A 16,760-nucleotide genomic window follows, 5' to 3' on the forward strand; every position below is an offset into this window, starting at 1 on the left:
TCCCCATAACGATGTTGCTTAGCAACCGGCGTAAACGGAGCTTCGCGCCGCTATCGAGCAGTGAGCGTGCGATGTCCCGTTCAGATGACGTCAAACCCAACGGGATGCCATCAATAAACTCCACAGAATCACACGACACACCTACGCCATGACTACATTCAGGCAGACTGTGGAACACAACCTCTCTGGACACTTTATATACTTACTGGAAACAAGATACAACATGTCATACCTTGGAAAATGCCCTTTAATATTTTTTAATAGCCTTCATTTTCGCTAAATTGATTTATCAACTTTTAATACTTTTTAAGACCCCGCGGACCCCCTGTAAGTATTGCTTATTAATGCAACGTATGCTTATACATTTCTAACATTAAACTTCAGGGTACTCAAGCTTTAAGTAGACTAGGATGCATAATAGTGCATGTATTGCCTAAAATGTCCATGATTTAAACACCCGGTGACTTTCAATAATACCCAGAACCACAACGAGTGATAATGTACGGATCCTTACCTCAGATAAGACCACATGTCAAAGCCCTATAACACAGTAATTATTACTTTATTCAAAGATTGGATTGGATTGATTTAAACATCCCAAAGTGGGCCCTGAGCAGCAGGAAAAGAAGTTATTACACATTAATTAACCAACATGATTATAAAGTGTTAAATTAGTGAAGACCTATGGATGCAATTACAGTTATTTTACACCCACAGCAATTAATACGCAGTGACATTTTTGTTTATTTGACCAGCTGTTGACTTTAAGACTCAACAGTTTATTTATTTATCGGTCATTTACAGAAAACATGTCGTACAGAAGGATTTACTCAGCTATGGACGACGACTGAACACAAGAACATATCTCTTTTTCTCCTGTGAGTGGATGAAATCAACGATTATGAGAAAAATCATCGCATTCTTTACCTAAAAATCAGCATTTCTTTTTACTTTATTGACTCTGAGCAGCTGAGAAATGTATATTAATGGTCGCTGGTGCCTCTATAACAGTGTTTCTCAAACTTTTTCATACCAAGGACCACTTAACCAATAAAAAAACACTCGCGGACCACCTAACTCCAGAAATATCCAAAAACACATCGGTTTTTACAAATCGCCTGAAAATGGTACAAACAAGTGGCAACATGTGTGATGAAGGTGTTTATCTGGGCTATATTATGCGATCGAAAGTGAAACTTAAGCTCGCTCCATTGCGGAGATATTCCCGCGAGAGTGCGGAAAACTTTAATTAATTAATTTATTTCAAATGTGAAATTTTACCAATATACTCACGGACCACTAGGGGGCGCTCGCGGACCACCAGAGGTCCGCGGACCACACTTTGAGAAGCACTGCTCTATAAGTAAGGGATAATGTGCAGCGACGTGTCATTATGGGGAAAGACCACCGACGGGCTGATCAGGAGCCCGACGCATGCAGTAACATGCAACTGTGTATAGTTAAATCGACCGGACTTCTTTGTGCAGATGTGAGCGTCCTTAGCAACGGTCAATAAGTCCTTGACAGCGTCTGTTCTGGATTAACAACGTGTCACGTGTTCTGAATTGACCAATCAGAATCGAGTATTCAACTAAACCATGTAATAATAATCTATGAAGCCTGATATATACGTTATTGATGCCATGCTGACCTGTTTGAAGCTGTGCCGGTACTCTTTGCAGGCCGTCTCCACGGTGAACTTGGTGCTGAAGATGTTGCAGAGTTTAGCTCCGTATCCGTTCCTTCCACCTGCGGAGAAACGTATTATTATTCCTTCTTGAACACACCTTAAAAGGTCAGATATATCCAGAGCCTGTCTCTGATTGGCTGAAACACCGCAGCATTACCCATAATCCCCTCTGTTTCAGCCCTGTTTCCAAAGTGCTGATTCTCCGTCTGTTACTTTAGATGAACACAAGGAGCCCCTCCCCACGCCCCTCTAGAGAGGTTTGGTTACAAAGAACTCAATGGAGCTCTAGAGGAGATTCAGGTGATAAGGGGGGGGGGGGGGGGCTAATGGCTACACGAGACAACACATCGTTATGACATCACAAAGTGGCCAAAATCTGATCAGCTCATTTTCAGACAGGTTTTTATAGAAATGGATCAAAAAGAGAGAAAATCTTTGTTCCTGAAACTTTCAGAGTCTCTTTCCACAGAGGGGACACATGTTGATGTAGAAGAGACATGAAGAAGAGGGGACACATGTTGATGTAGAAGAGACATGAAGAAGAGGGGACACATGTTGATGTAGAAGAGACATGAAGAAGAGGGGACACATGTTGATGTAGAAGAGACACGAAGAAGAGGGGACACATGTTGATGTAGAAGAGACACGAAGAAGAGGGGACACGTGTTGATGTAGAGGAGACACGAAGAAGAGGGGACACGTGTTGATGTAGAAGAGACACGAAGAAGAGGGGACACGTGTTGATGTAGAGGAGACACGAAGAAGAGGGGACACGTGTTGATGTAGAGGAGACACGAAGAAGAGGGGACACGTGTTGATGTAGAAGAGACACGAAGAAGAGGGGACACGTGTTGATGTAGAAGAGACACGAAGAAGAGGGGACACGTGTTGATGTAGAAGAGACACGAAGAAGAGGGGACACGTGTTGATGTAGAAGAGACACGAAGAAGAGGGGACACATGTTGATGTAGAAGAGACATGAAGAAGAGGGGACACATGTTGATGTAGAAGAGACATGAAGAAGAGGGGACACATGTTGATGTAGAAGAGACATGAAGAAGAGGGGACACATGTTGATGTAGAAGAGACATGAAGAAGAGGGGACACATGTTGATGTAGAAGAGACATGAAGAAGAGGGGACACATGTTGATGTAGAAGAGACATGAAGAAGAGGGGACACATGTTGATGTAGAAGAGACATGAAGAAGAGGGGACACGTGTTGATGTAGAAGAGACATGAAGAAGAGGGGACACGTGTTGATGTAGAAGAGACATGAAGAAGAGGGGACACATGTTGATGTAGAAGAGACATGAAGAAGAGGGGACACATGTTGATGTAGAAGAGACATGAAGAAGAGGGGACACGTGTTGATGTAGAAGAGACATGAAGAAGAGGGGACACGTGTTGATGTAGAAGAGACACGAAGAAGAGGGGACACGTGTTGATGTAGAGGAGACACGAAGAAGAGGGGACACGTGTTGATGTAGAAGAGACACGAAGAAGAGGGGACACATGTTGATGTAGAAGAGACACGAAGAAGAGGGGACACATGTTGATGTAGAAGAGACATGAAGAAGAGGGGACACGTGTTGATGTAGAAGAGACATGAAGAAGAGGGGACACATGTTGATGTAGAAGAGACATGAAGAAGAGGGGACACATGTTGATGTAGAAGAGACATGAAGAAGAGGGGACACATGTTGATGTAGAAGAGACATGAAGAAGAGGGGACACATGTTGATGTAGAAGAGACATGAAGAAGAGGGGACACGTGTTGATGTAGAAGAGACATGGAGAAGAGGGGACACATGTTGATGTAGAAGAGACATGGAGAAGAGGGGACACATGTTGATGTAGAAGAGACATGGAGAAGAGGGGACACATGTTGATGTAGAAGAGACGTGAAGAAGAGGGGACACAGGTACAGACGTCAAGGTGTCTCCTCCTCTCCTTACCGGTGACCTTCTTCTCGTCGTCGTCGTAGTTGCTGGAGGTGAGTAATTGTCCGAAGATGAGCGCGGGAACGTACATCTTCTCGTCCTTGTGCTCCACCACCGGGATCCCCTTCCCGTTGTTCCACACGGAGATGGTGTTGGCCTCGCTGCGCAGAGGGAAGGAAGTGCAGCTAAAACATTCTGTCCTTAAAATCAATAATTACTGTGATTTTTAAAGTCATTTAAATATCGATAAAAATTATATGGGTTATAATTGTTGCCAAAATCATTGTATGTGAATTAAATTGTAAATTGTAAAGTTCAGAATTTATTCCGATGGAAATGGGGTTTTCTGACTCAATTTTAGAAATAAAAACATTTTAAAATAAATAACCAATATGCAAATAGAAATGAAGAAATTAGCAAACATTTGGCATTCATCGTCTCTTCTCTTATTGAGAATGTAATGTATTTTAGTGCATGGAAAATAAATATGGATATGAACATAATTTAAAGCTCACCTATCAGGCTGTTCGTAGGCACTAGCACAGGTTTCAGAAATATACATATATATATATATATATATGAAGTGTTTTGCTCAAAATACCAAACAGATTCTAGGCTAGCCACGCCTCATATCCCTCTATTTCACTTCCTGTTTCTAAAGTGCTGATTTGGGGATAAAGCTTTAGGAGGGGGCGGAGCTTATGCGGGACCCGGCAGCTACCGTCTAAACTAAATGCTGCCGTGATGAAACGCCATATCATGGATCATCAAGGCTCTGAAACAGTCTGGAGCTCAAAGGCTTCCTCTCTCCCGGTTACACCACAAGGTGAGTTCCTTTCTACTTCCTGCTTCTTCACACACATGCTCTCCAGCACAGGTTAGCTCTGAGTGTTAGCGATGCTAATGTGAACACCGACCAGATTACGTCCCAAACAGTCGGGCATTGTTTCTGATAGCAACGTTTCTGATTGGCCCGTGGGTCCACATTTCAGATGTTACGTCATATCGGACGCACATCTGGATCAGCTCCGTTGTTCCCCGTTTTTAGAGATTTGGGTACGGAGGAAAAGAGAGGGTTTTATTTTCTGACGCTGCGTGAGTTCCCCGACACACCGGGGACACAGCGGGGACACAGCGGGGACACATGGTGACGGAGAGAAGACATCACAAAGTGACTTTTGCATGATAGGTCCCCTTTAATGTTTTAATTGCACACTTAATATATTTTTTTATGTTCATATTGATTTTTTGTTTTATCTTTTATCGGTAATTGACATTATAGTCGTTTTTATTAGTCCTTTTATTCCACGTTGTTAGTTCCATTTATTTTGATTGTAAACATTTTGTTGATTATATTTAAACTTTTTATAGGAAATTCTTACTTTAACTTCCAATAGTTCGACGAAGACTTCTAAAAAAGCAGGTAATAGGGCAAGGAATAAATACTTTTGAATCTAAATGTGTGGGATTACAGTATGTTCACAGTACAAAATACTCTTTATGGTAAATATAAATACTCACGCGTCAATGGTGATCTTAATGCCCGTCATGTTCTTGTCTCTCTGTTTGTTGTCTGCTGCGTTGACTGTCAACAAAAATAATAAATACTAATTAACCACAGATCATGGAGGTGACGTTATATTACGCGGGGATTTTAGCCTCTGCAGGCCATTTACATGCACTAAAACCTGTCTAACACACGACAGGAGGAAAGGCAGGATTTTGAGGAAAAGTCAGAATTTTAAAGGTGGGGTAGGTACGTTTCAGAAACCAGCTCGAGTGCACTAAAATTTGAAAGTACACAGCCGAAAAGAATCCGCCCCTTCCTTCAGACTTCCTTACAGAGCACCTCCTCCAACACACATGAACGCGACCATGACGTCAGCAGACTGGTGGAAGTGGCCGCCTGTTGCTGGCGAGTCATTGAAGTACTGCTGCAATGCACGCCCAGTGACGGCACGCCCAATCAGGGCACGAGATGGAAGGCTGACAGAGAGGGCGGTGGCTAAACGGATTGGTCGTGCTTTTTACAGAACTACGGCTTCCACAGATGACTTTTTTTTATGGATTTTTTGTCAAAGCACTTCAGATATTCATTGCTATCGGGATGTTAAGACTTTCCATGGAATATAACAAAAAGTGTATCTCGAGCCGGTTTCTGAAACTTACCTACCCCACCTTTAAGATTTTGAGAAAGAGTCAGGATTTTGAGAAAAAGTCAGGATTTTGCGAAAAGTCTGAATTACACATAAACCAATAAATAAGTACAACAACTAAGACTCACTTCAATGATAGAGCTAAAAAACCGTATTTTACACATATGGAAAAGTGTATTTAAGCTAAGAGGGATACTCTTGAGCAAAGACACAGGACAGAGCAGCAATAATATACAGACACCTTTATAAACACACAGGCTAAAATATATGTAAATCTGCTCTTTGCTCCCACATCGTACCTTCAGAATAAAGTGCTCTATCCACCGGTCTTTATCTGAGGAATCTTGACTGCTCACGCTTTCACTTCATCGATGTAAAATAAATCACACTGCAGCTTTGACACTGAAATCACTTCTCAGTCAACGTTTAATTTATTCATAAACGTTCGTAGAGAAGCTAATCTCCACACACAGCTGGATCGGAGGGACGACATTATCTCCGACATATTAGTAAGCCTTCAATATCTCAGCAGCTTAATGTTAGCCAGCGGAGAAGAGGAAGAGGAAGAGGAAGAGGAGGAGGAGGAAGAGGATCCACTCACCCAGGATTTCATCAAAGATTTTGTACAGCCCCGGGACGAAGGTGATCTCCCTCTGGTTCATTCCTATTTCTTCATCAAAAACCCACATTTGCTGCAGAAAGGAAAGAAAGAGAAGGTTCATCCCAACAGGAAGTGGGGTGGCTTGATAGCAACAGCATTACTCTGTGTGGAGAGTGTCTGTTGATTAAATCACGAGATTAGTTTACTATCAAGTTCTATCAGTAATAAAATGGTTATAATTTCATTTGGCACTATCTAAGAGACAAATGCAAATGTTCCTTAAAGAAACCAGACATGCATTGATAATCACTCAGTGCTTAACATGCAAGACAAATATATTGCGAAGTTGCATTTTCAATGTATCCGCTAAAACCTTCCAGAAAAAGTTAATTATTTTCCGTCATATTTCATCGAAAGGTATTAAAACTATACTGGAGGATAGAGAGTATAACTTGATATAGGAGTATTACTACATGATACAGGTTTAACAGACATCATGTTCGTGTACTGTATGACTGTCAATACCGAGTACTCAACATCTGACACTTGGAGCGGTTTGGAGAGGAGGCGGAGTCCATTTCTGAAATGTTTTAAGATCAACAATAGCAGTCTTTCCAGAAAGTGGAAATATCAGCGTCAGGGTTTCCGCTACGATTTTTTCTCGCCGGTCAAATGTCCGGACAGAATTTATTTTACCGGAAAAATTTGAAACTTACCGTCATGTTTCATTAATAATAATAAGAATTGTGTGGCAGAGTTTCCGTTAGCAGGTCATCACCGGACTGTGACCGGATATGCTGATGTCATTTTTATATTGCTTCAGTTTATAATCGTAACAGATCGGAAAAAAAATGCGACATTTTTCAATAAATGATTCCACGAACAACAAACAACATAATTATTACATTCAAACAAACTACTTGTAGCAGATGAAGTACATTATTCAAAAATTAACTTTGGATAATAACACGGGAGAAACGGATTCTCTCTCTCTCTCTCTCTCTCTCTCTCTCTCGCCCCCTCTCTCTCTCTCGCCCCCTCTCTCTCTCTCGCCCTCTCTCTCTCGCCCCCTCTCTCTCTCTCTCTCTCTCTCGCCCCCTCTCTCTCTCGCCCTCTCTCTCTCGCCCCCTCTCTCTCTCTCTCTCTCGCCCCCTCTCTCTCTCGCCCCCTCTCTCTCCCTCTCTCTCTCTCGCCCCCCCCCTCTCTCTCTCTCTCTCTCGCGCCCTCTCTCTCTCTCTCGCCCCCTCTCTCTCTCACCCCCTCTCTCTCTGTCGCCCCTCTCTCTCGCCCCTCTCATCTCTACCCCCTCTCTCTCGCCCCCTCTCTCTCTCACCCCCCCTCTCTCTCACCCCCTCTCTCTCTCGCCCCCCCTCTCTCTCCTCTCCCCCCCCCCTCTCTCTCACCCCCTCTCTCTCTCGCCCCCCCTCTCTCTCTCTCTCTCTCCCTCTCTCTCTGTCGCCCCTCTCTCTCTCCCCCTCTCTCTCTCACCCCCCTCTCTCTCTCTCACCCCCTCTCTCTCTCACCCCCTCTCTCTCTCTCTCTCTCTCTCACCCCCCTCTCTCTCACCCCCTCTCTCTCTCCCCCCCCCTCTCTCTCTCTCTCCCCCCCCCTCTCTCTCACCCCCCTCCTCTCTCGCCCCCCCTCTCTCTCTCTCTCTCTCACCCCCTCTCTCTCTCGCCCCCTCTCTCTCTCTCTCTCCCTCTCAAACCCGATCAAACTATTAAGAGTGAATATTGGCCGATAATGATCGGCGGCCGATCGATCGGAGCATCGGACATTTTGACCGGCATGTTTTGAATTTACCGGTTTTTATTACATTTTACCAGCTAAAAACCGGTAATTACCGGCTAACGGAAAACCTGATCGGTGCTCTCAATTGGCGACCGTGAGCAGTGCTGTGACGTGAGCACAAGATACAAAAGGATTGATTCTACTGTGGACAATTTATGCTCATATAAATAAGCAATATGTCCAATCCAAATGATCCAGAGTCTTTAAAACGTACTCAAAATGAATCTGCCCACTTTCTTGTAAAAACAGTCATTTTGGATCCGGCCCACAGAGGCTATAACGCTAATTACGCAACTTATGGTAATTGTGCAAATTGCCCAACATATACAGGTTAGCATCCGGCAGCTTCTACGTTCTGGGCACAATTTGTAGCACTTGTTATCTTGGGTTAAGCTATTGGATCAGAAGAAATCTAGATTCTGCTGGAGTGGATAGACAGTAAAGTCATTGGACCAGAGACCAGATCGAACCGCCGGCTATTTACTGAATGAATAGACAAAAAACATTTAAGACGATGAATAATCCTCTGCAGAAGAATCAGAGGTGAGTACATCACCTTTCCCTTTTGTTGACTTTCTTCCCCCTTGTATTCGTATTTCTGTGGCCGGTTAAATTGTATGCATACAGGAAGAATAGTATACAATAGCCTACTTCGGTTTAGACCGGTCTGCTAACATTTCTATCGTTAAACTTTGGGGTCAACAGACCATCCCCCTAAATACAGTCCTTTTGGATCCTGTCCACATATAATGCTAATTAACGCAGGCTTGCCACCAGTCTCTCTCTCCCAGGTGAGTTAGTGGAGGTCTCACCTGGGTGATGGGCTCCACGGTGCCCACGTAGGTGTCCGGGCGGAGGAGGATGTGCTCCAGCTGCGTCTTCTTCTGATAAACTCGCTCCACAGAAAGCTTGGAGCTCGACTTCTTGGGAGCGTCCATCTTTGCAGAATCCCCTTTTCCATTCGCAGACTCCTGTCGACCGAGAGAGAGAGAGAGAGAGAGAGAGAGAGAGAGAGACATTGTTATGAGCAGAGGTGGGAAGTAGTGGAGTACAAATATTTCGTTATGTACATTTTCTGGTATCGGTACTTTACTCCACGACTTTTTACTTTGACTTCTTACATGTTGAACACAAATACCTGTACTTTCTACTTCTTACATGTTGAACCCAAATACCTGTACTTTCTACTTCTTACATGTTGAACACAAATACCTGTACTTTCTACTTCTCACATGTTGAACACAAATACCTGTACTTTCTACTTCTTACATGTTGAACTCAAATACCTGTACTTTCTACTTCTTACATGTTGAACTCAAATACCTGCTAGGGTCTCAGGGTGAGGGGAAATGTACTCAAATACATTAATGTCATTACTTTGGTTACTCTAAACCACATGTGTCAAACTCGAGGCCCGGGGGCCAAATCAGGCCCGTGGTGGATTTAATTTCGGCCCGCAGGATAATTTCTAATTCCTGTTAGATCTGGCCCTCCGGTATATTGCACCTTCCCTCCATCCTGAGGGTCTCCTCCGCTCAGAGCCTGACATTGATGACCTTGCCCCCTGATGAGATGCCAAGTGTCTGAGCTAGCATCTCAGAGCAGCACCCTGAGCTCAAAGGATGCTTCCTTCTGCACTTTCTCTCAGGACAGCAGGGCATGTTTGGGTTTCTCTCTGAGGGGAATAGTTTAGTTGAAGCTGTTGTTGGCCTGTGGGGAAATGTACTCATAAGAAGTGACTCTGGAGAAGCTGCAGATAGAGCCGTGAGAAATGAATGCACCTGATTATTTAATGTTGTTGTTATAGGCAATGATTTAAGCTTTGTTAGTTCCAGGTTTAATATGTGCAATAAGTTCATTTCAATAAGTTCTGCAATAAACATTGAACCAGTCCGGCCCTCCACTAGCACCCATTTATTTATTTTGGCCCACTTGTATTTGAGTTTGACCGCCCTGCTGTAAAGCTTCAGATTTATATCAATAACACAACGTATAATCTACTTCTCGAGTGTTACAGGTGGAAATCTACTATATTGATCCATAGCTTAAAAAGAACAACGTCTCCGCAGCATGTATAGATATATAAGAAATAAGCTTTACCAGCTGTGGGATTAAAGTAATGAACACATTAATGCATCATAATGATAATACAATAATATGGTTTATATAATAAAGAAATGGGCTGTTTGGCAGAATGAGTACTTTAGGTTCAATCTGATGTTTAAACTTTGTGTAAAGCTTAAACCAGGACATGTGTTGCAGAGTAAAGAGTATGTCTGCACTATTTCTTATTTAACACAAATTAAAAATGCCAGAGAATATGTTGTCCGCTTCTGGGTCATTCAAAATAACTTCAAAACTGTTTTACTAAATGTTTCATTACTACTTATACTCAAGGAAAGGGTCTGAGTGCTATATAATAGTCCAATTGTTGTATGTATACAGTAATAAACAATGCACTTAGTAGCTGTAGTGAGTTAAGTTGGATTGTGTGTTTACTTTATGAAGGAAAAAGGATATTTTTAAGTTAAATTCTTAGTTTCGTTTTGCCCTGTCTCTTGTTTTGAGGAAGTTAACTGTCGACTCGAGAAACAGGAAGTTATGGCTTCTTCGTCTTGGTTGTTATTTTAGAGAAAACCCGTGGCCTTTAAACCCCAGCTGGTGGACTTTAAATTACATTTAAATACCACTTAAAGCTGGTGCACTTAGCTAAGGTTAACACAGCAGTTGCATGCGTTATTAATGCGCAGTTAAGATGAATACAACTGTAAGTAAATGCATGTTTTAGTTGTGGTACAGACTAACTTAGTGTCCCTTTTTAAACAGCTGCAATATTAAAGTAAAGAACATATTGATTAATGCATGAATTATAATACAATAATATGGTTTAAATTGTTATGAAATGAGTCAAAAAGCCAGTAATTATAATAATATACGAGTAAGACTGACTATAAGGGGATTTAAATGCCACTTAAAGCCGCTGCACTTTGCTAAGGTTAATAAAGCCTTACAAAAGCACAATTTAGAAGAATAAATCTGGAAGTAAATGCATTGATTATAGTCTAAATCAAGCATAATAAAAAGCACAATTTAAACTGAAGGTTAATGCATTTTTTATAATCTAAATTATGCATAATAAACGGAAAAATATAGATAATTTAAACTGTAAATTGGTCGGTCTTTTTATAATCTAAATAAAGCATAACAAAAGGCACTATTTAGATTATTTAAACTGTAAATTGGTGCATGTTTTAGTAGTGAAACAAACTAACTTACCAGCCATCCTGCGCCGTTAGACATCTTTTCTTTGTGATCCTAAAATATGATCCTCTTGTCAAAAAATATCTTCAATTCCAGGTGAAATTAAATATCCTCCAGCATAACAAACCGTCTCAGTTGCTGAAAGGCATCCAGACCTGTTTATCCTCCATGTTTGTTTGAGAGATAATCCCTTGAAACGTGATGAAAACAAGCCGAGGAGAGGGGGGTATTTTCCGGCTATTGTTAAAATCGACAGCCGGTGAAACAGCGAGGCCTAAACTCACAACAAAGATGCTAACGGGGCTAGCTGCTACCAAATAAATACTGTACAAAACACACACAATACACTCACAATAACATGTGGGAAATCAACAGAATAAAATACTAGTTTAACAGAAACGCTGTCAAAAGGCGAGACTTAAATACATTTCATTTAGAAGTAAAAAAAAGATGAGAATAAAAGCTAGCAGAAGCTATCCGGCCATCTGAAGGATAGACGGCGGATCGTCTCACATCGACCAATCAGGAGGCTGCTTTTTCAAAAGCGCCGGTATTTCGACCAATAAGAAACCACAACAGTGAGTAACTGTCATTTTGACCAATAGGAAAAGACGACGGTGAGTCACTGTTATCGCCATCTTTAACGCTAGATGGTGGCAAACGCTTCATCATTGACAGACACTAATGTGTCACGTAAATATTAGAGTGTACATTCTGTCTTTTATTCATTTAATGTACTTTTGTATTAGTTCATATGTGACATATTTTTGTTTACACAATATATGATGTCCATGTATATGTTCTTGAATAAATAAAGGGGGAACAACTACTACTTTTACTCAAGTACAAGATCTGAGTAGGCTACTTCTACTTTTACTCAAGTACAAGATCTGAGTAATTATACTCAAGTATAAGATCTGAGTACTTTTACTTTTACTCAATTACAAGATCTGAGTACTTCTACTCAAGTATAAGATCTGAGTACTTTTACTCAAGTACATGATCTGAATACTTATTTCACTCAAGTACAAGATCTGAGTACTCCAACTTGTACTCAAGTACAACATCTGAGTACTTCTACTTTTACTCAAGTACAAGATCTGTGTACTTCTACTTGTACTCAAGTAGAACATCTGAGTACTTCTCCCACCTCTTTGTATATCCATGCTGTAAAAATACTAATAATGTAATGTAATGTAAAAATACATTGAAAGAGCTACAATACTTTAAAAATATCTTTATTATCCCATCATATATTTCCCCAACATTCATCCCTTTCCTCCACAACGACAACACTCAGTTTATATTAGTACACATGGCTTTAAGTGGGCATGGCAAGGTGTAAAAATGCCATAAATGAGACCAATAATTAGTTTATTATAGCAGGAAATCTGGCGTCGAGGGAACGTCTCCATGCAAAACCGATGACGATGTGACAAAACTATGGCTTATAATGTCAAAATGTTGTGTATTTTTAACATAGGTAACCCTAGTAAAATCAAAGTTTAAAATATGTGACTTCAGCCTACCCTTCAATATGTAATGCACCTGGTCATTCATCTATCAATCAGCCATGCACCTTCACTCAGCCTGGAAGATGACACGCTTTTAAATATGTCACTTAATTGTCTTTATACAAATGGATCATCCCAGCTCAGAATTAAGCCCCCAATAAGGTTATTAGTAAAACAACTCTTAAGTATCTTCTAAGTGGACGAGTATATCAATTTAAGACTCCTCTGTCTCCATGCATCACAAGCGGAGGCAAATGTTTAAAACTCTTTACATGCAGGGCTTTTGGACCACATGTCATCGGTTATTCTGCTTTTAGTCAAATCAATGTTTGATGTGTGGCTTCTGTGAAAGGTACACCATCCTGTCAATCATCCATTCATATATTCTCATCCTGGACATTTAAATATTGCACCAATTTCTCCCCCTACAGATCTATTATCCCAACAAGAAGCAAAACAACCGTTAAATATCTCCTAAGTGTACGAGGATATCAAATGAAACCTCCTCTGACTCCGTGCATCACAAACGACTTTTTTAGTGAAGGCTAATCTAACATCTCCATGGTTACAGGTTGTTTGGTCAAAGTGTTTTTACTCTGCGATCTTGTCATTCAGCTACCAATCATCCATTCGTATATACTCATGCTGGAGGACTCACACGTGTAAATATTGCACTGTTTTGTCATCATACAATAAATCCATCCATAAAAACAACTGTTAAGCATCTTCCAAGTGTACGAGGATCTCAAACGAAGGCTCCTCCGTCTCCTTTAAGCTTTGCCTGAAGATCTGAGAGTGCTGCCATGCCGTTTCCTCCTCTCCTCCGCTGAGTCCGGCTTCAATGATGAACTCTGAGCAGCCGGAGACACTCGGGAGGTCCTGCATCTTCCCATCTGAAGGAGAGGACACACAAAGGAGAGGTCAGTCTAAGCTTCAGCTCTCACATGTGACAAAAACATCTTTCTTCCACCTGAGAAACATCGCTAACGTGAGACCAGTCTTAACACACGAAGACGCCGAGAAGCTGCCTTCGTCTCCAGCCGGATCGACGACTGCGCCTTTCACTAAACCTACTGACAGACTGAAGCTCAACCCAAACCCTGCAGCTCGTCTGTTAACCAGAACCAAGAAGAGAGAACACGTGGGTCCAGCTTCAGCCGCTCGGCACCGGCTTCCTTTTGACTTCAGGCTCTACTTGATGGTCCTCCTCCTGACGTAGAAAGCCTCTCATCAGCTACAAGCCCTTTCAATCTGTGGTTCTTCCGTCTATTGTCCAACTGTATGCTATGTGCTATCTGTGTCTGTTTTAAAGGTCCCGCGTCACGGCCATCTCCACTGATCATAGTTCCGTTGTTGAGGTCGACGAGAATAGATTTATATCGTGCAATTTCCCAAACTCACTTTGGTTTCTCAGCGTCTCTGTAAACTACGTGTATTCACTCTCTGCCTTTAACGGCTCGTTGGAGCTCCAGTAGCTCCAGCCCCCCCCCCTCCCTGTGAGCACAGTGAGCTCTGATTGGTCGGGACGTTGTGAATCGCGCTGAGCTCCGTGGAGGTGTGGTTTCCTTGTTTAGCGATACACAGCGAAACTCAGCCAAACTCACCCTGAGCACACACAAAGTCACAGCCGAAGTAAAAACAATGAGTGTGGCTTGATATTGAGAAAGAAAAAGGTTGATGAACGCTGTGAGAATGGGTCTGAGAGAGGATGGGTCTGAGAGAGGATGGGTCTGAGAGAGGATGGGTCTGAGAGAGGATGGGTCAGAGAGAGGATGGGTCTGAGAGAGGATGGGTCAGAGAGAGGATGGGTCTGAGAGAGGATGGGTCTGAGAGAGGAAGGGTCTGAGAGAGGATGGGTCTGAGAGAGGATGGGTCAGAGAGAGGATGGGTCTGAGAGAGGATGGGTCTGAGAGAGGATGGGTCTGAGAGAGGATGGGTCTGAGAGAGGATGGGTCTGAGAGAGGATGGGTCTGAGAGAGGATGGGTCTGAGAGAGGATGGGTCTGAGAGAGGATGGGTCTGAGAGAGGATGGGTCTGAGAGAGGATGGGTCTGAGAGAGAGGATGGGTCTGAGAGAGGATGGGTCTGAGAGAGGATGGGTCTGCAGAGAGGATGGGTCTGCAGAGAGGATGGGTCTGAGAGGATGGGTCTGAGAGGATGGGTCTGCAGAGAGGATGGGTCTGCAGAGAGGATGGGTCTGAGAGAGGATGGGTCTGAGAGAGGATGGGTCTGAGAGAGGAAGGGTCTGAGAGAGGAAGGGTCTGAGAGAGGATGGGTCTGAGAGAGGACGGGTCTGAGAGAGGATGGGTCTGAGAGAGGATGGGTCTGAGAGAGGATGGGTCTGAGAGAGGATGGGTCTGAGAGAGGATGGGTCTGAGAGAGGATGGGTCTGAGAGAGGATGGGTCTGAGAGAGGATGGGTCTGAGAGAGGGAGGAGAGATCAGCTGAGCTGCACTGAGTGTGTGAGGAAGTCGTGGATTGGTCAATTTGGACCAATCAGCGGGGACGTAACGTAACGGCTCCACGGATTGGTCCATTTGGTTCCGGGTAACGCATGACATCATGATGTCCCCGGAAGAATCAGATGGACAGTGACGTGTCTCCAACGAGGCGTTCTGGGAGGTCTCCTCTGAGTCAGAGCTCTACTCGCTGCAGAGCGCACTTTGAGGGTTCTGACTCTGCAGACGCTCACATGCAGAAACACCTTCATCACACGAGGGGACGGGCGATAACCGGAAGAGCACGACATGGGCCCTTTAAGAGATGTCAATAGTCTGCTGTGAAGCACTTTGGACCGCAATTCCTGTATGAACTTGTCTTTGGCCATGTGCTGAAATAACAACAGAAACATAACCCAAGAGAGACCGATAATATCAACGTAAACAAAAACTACAACATTCACAGCTTTTCTTAAGTATAAATATGTGCTATAGTGGCTCTGACCACATTGGAGTACTCGAGTACTGGACTCGGACGAAAGCGCAGATTCTCGGGACTCGACTCGGACACGAAGAGTGGGGACTCGAGATTTGGTGACTTGAGTACAACACTGGCTCTAACTATGTCAAACGTGATATCTTCTTTCAATAGTTACGGTATTACTTTATTATTATTTCAATTTGTATCCTATTTTATTTTGACCTTGTGTTATCTTAAGCAATTACATGTCTCTGATGATGCGAGCGTACCTCCAGTGAACGCTGCAGTTCTCTCTCCGGCCTGCAGGGTCCAGCAGACGCGCCCCGAGTGGAAGGTCTCACTCTTAGCTGAGACGGAGACAGACGAAACCTTCATCCCCGCCGAGGAAAAGTCAAACTTCCAGCTGACTTTTCCCGAAGACGAGCCTTCGGTTCGAGCCAAGTACACCTGGGGAGAGAAAAGTAATCACTGTTCAGTCATCACACCTGGACCGTAGGCAGTGCATCCTTAAATTGTTAGAGCTGTTATACAATGGTACTGTACTACTACTGTACTACACGTGTGAAAGGTCCAAGTGGCGAAGAAACAGCATGGCGGGATGCGCAGAACTCCAAATATGTAAAGCACTTTTTTATTAATTTATGATTTGCTGCATGTAAGGAATAAAACTAAAATCCTCTGTCGTACCAAATTGAAGTATCATTATTTTGCATCGTGTTGAATCGCATCGTATCGAACTGTATCGCAACAGGGGTGAATCGTATCGTATCGCATCGCCTGGTGCTTCAAAGGTATCGTTAATGTATCGTAGGCAAGGTATCGAGATGCGCATCGGCCTCAGAGATGGAGATGCACATCCCTAGTACCTATGTATGCATATATAGAAT

The 16,760-nt window shown here is 42.9% G+C and overlaps 2 protein-coding genes across 2 annotated transcripts in view; both read right to left on the reverse strand.

The window, feature by feature from the left end:
- Nucleotides 1–11,938, reverse strand: part of LOC117444494 (DNA topoisomerase 2-beta) — a gene marked incomplete at its 3' end in the record, with an annotated part of 58,803 nt that extends 46,865 nt beyond the window's left edge. Inside the window, exons 1-6 of the mRNA XM_034080024.1 lie at nt 11,457–11,938; nt 8,993–9,151; nt 6,390–6,480; nt 5,154–5,217; nt 3,648–3,793; nt 1,652–1,749 (exon numbers count right to left, since the gene is read on the reverse strand). Of these exons, the coding sequence (XP_033935915.1) occupies nt 1,652–1,749; nt 3,648–3,793; nt 5,154–5,217; nt 6,390–6,480; nt 8,993–9,151; nt 11,457–11,480 (582 nt within the window). The remainder of the gene's footprint in view (nt 1–1,651; nt 1,750–3,647; nt 3,794–5,153; nt 5,218–6,389; nt 6,481–8,992; nt 9,152–11,456) is intronic.
- Nucleotides 11,939–12,663: 725 nt separating this feature from the next.
- The window catches only part of ngly1 (N-glycanase 1), a gene marked incomplete at its 5' end in the record, with an annotated part of 7,282 nt that continues 3,185 nt past the window's right edge, over nt 12,664–16,760 (reverse strand). Inside the window, 2 exons of the mRNA XM_034080023.2 lie at nt 12,664–13,848; nt 16,143–16,320. Of these exons, the coding sequence (XP_033935914.2) occupies nt 13,673–13,848; nt 16,143–16,320 (354 nt within the window). The remainder of the gene's footprint in view (nt 13,849–16,142; nt 16,321–16,760) is intronic.

Source organism: Pseudochaenichthys georgianus, unplaced genomic scaffold, assembly GCF_902827115.2.
Source record: "Pseudochaenichthys georgianus unplaced genomic scaffold, fPseGeo1.2 scaffold_825_arrow_ctg1, whole genome shotgun sequence".
Taxonomy (NCBI): Eukaryota; Metazoa; Chordata; class Actinopteri; order Perciformes; family Channichthyidae; genus Pseudochaenichthys; species Pseudochaenichthys georgianus.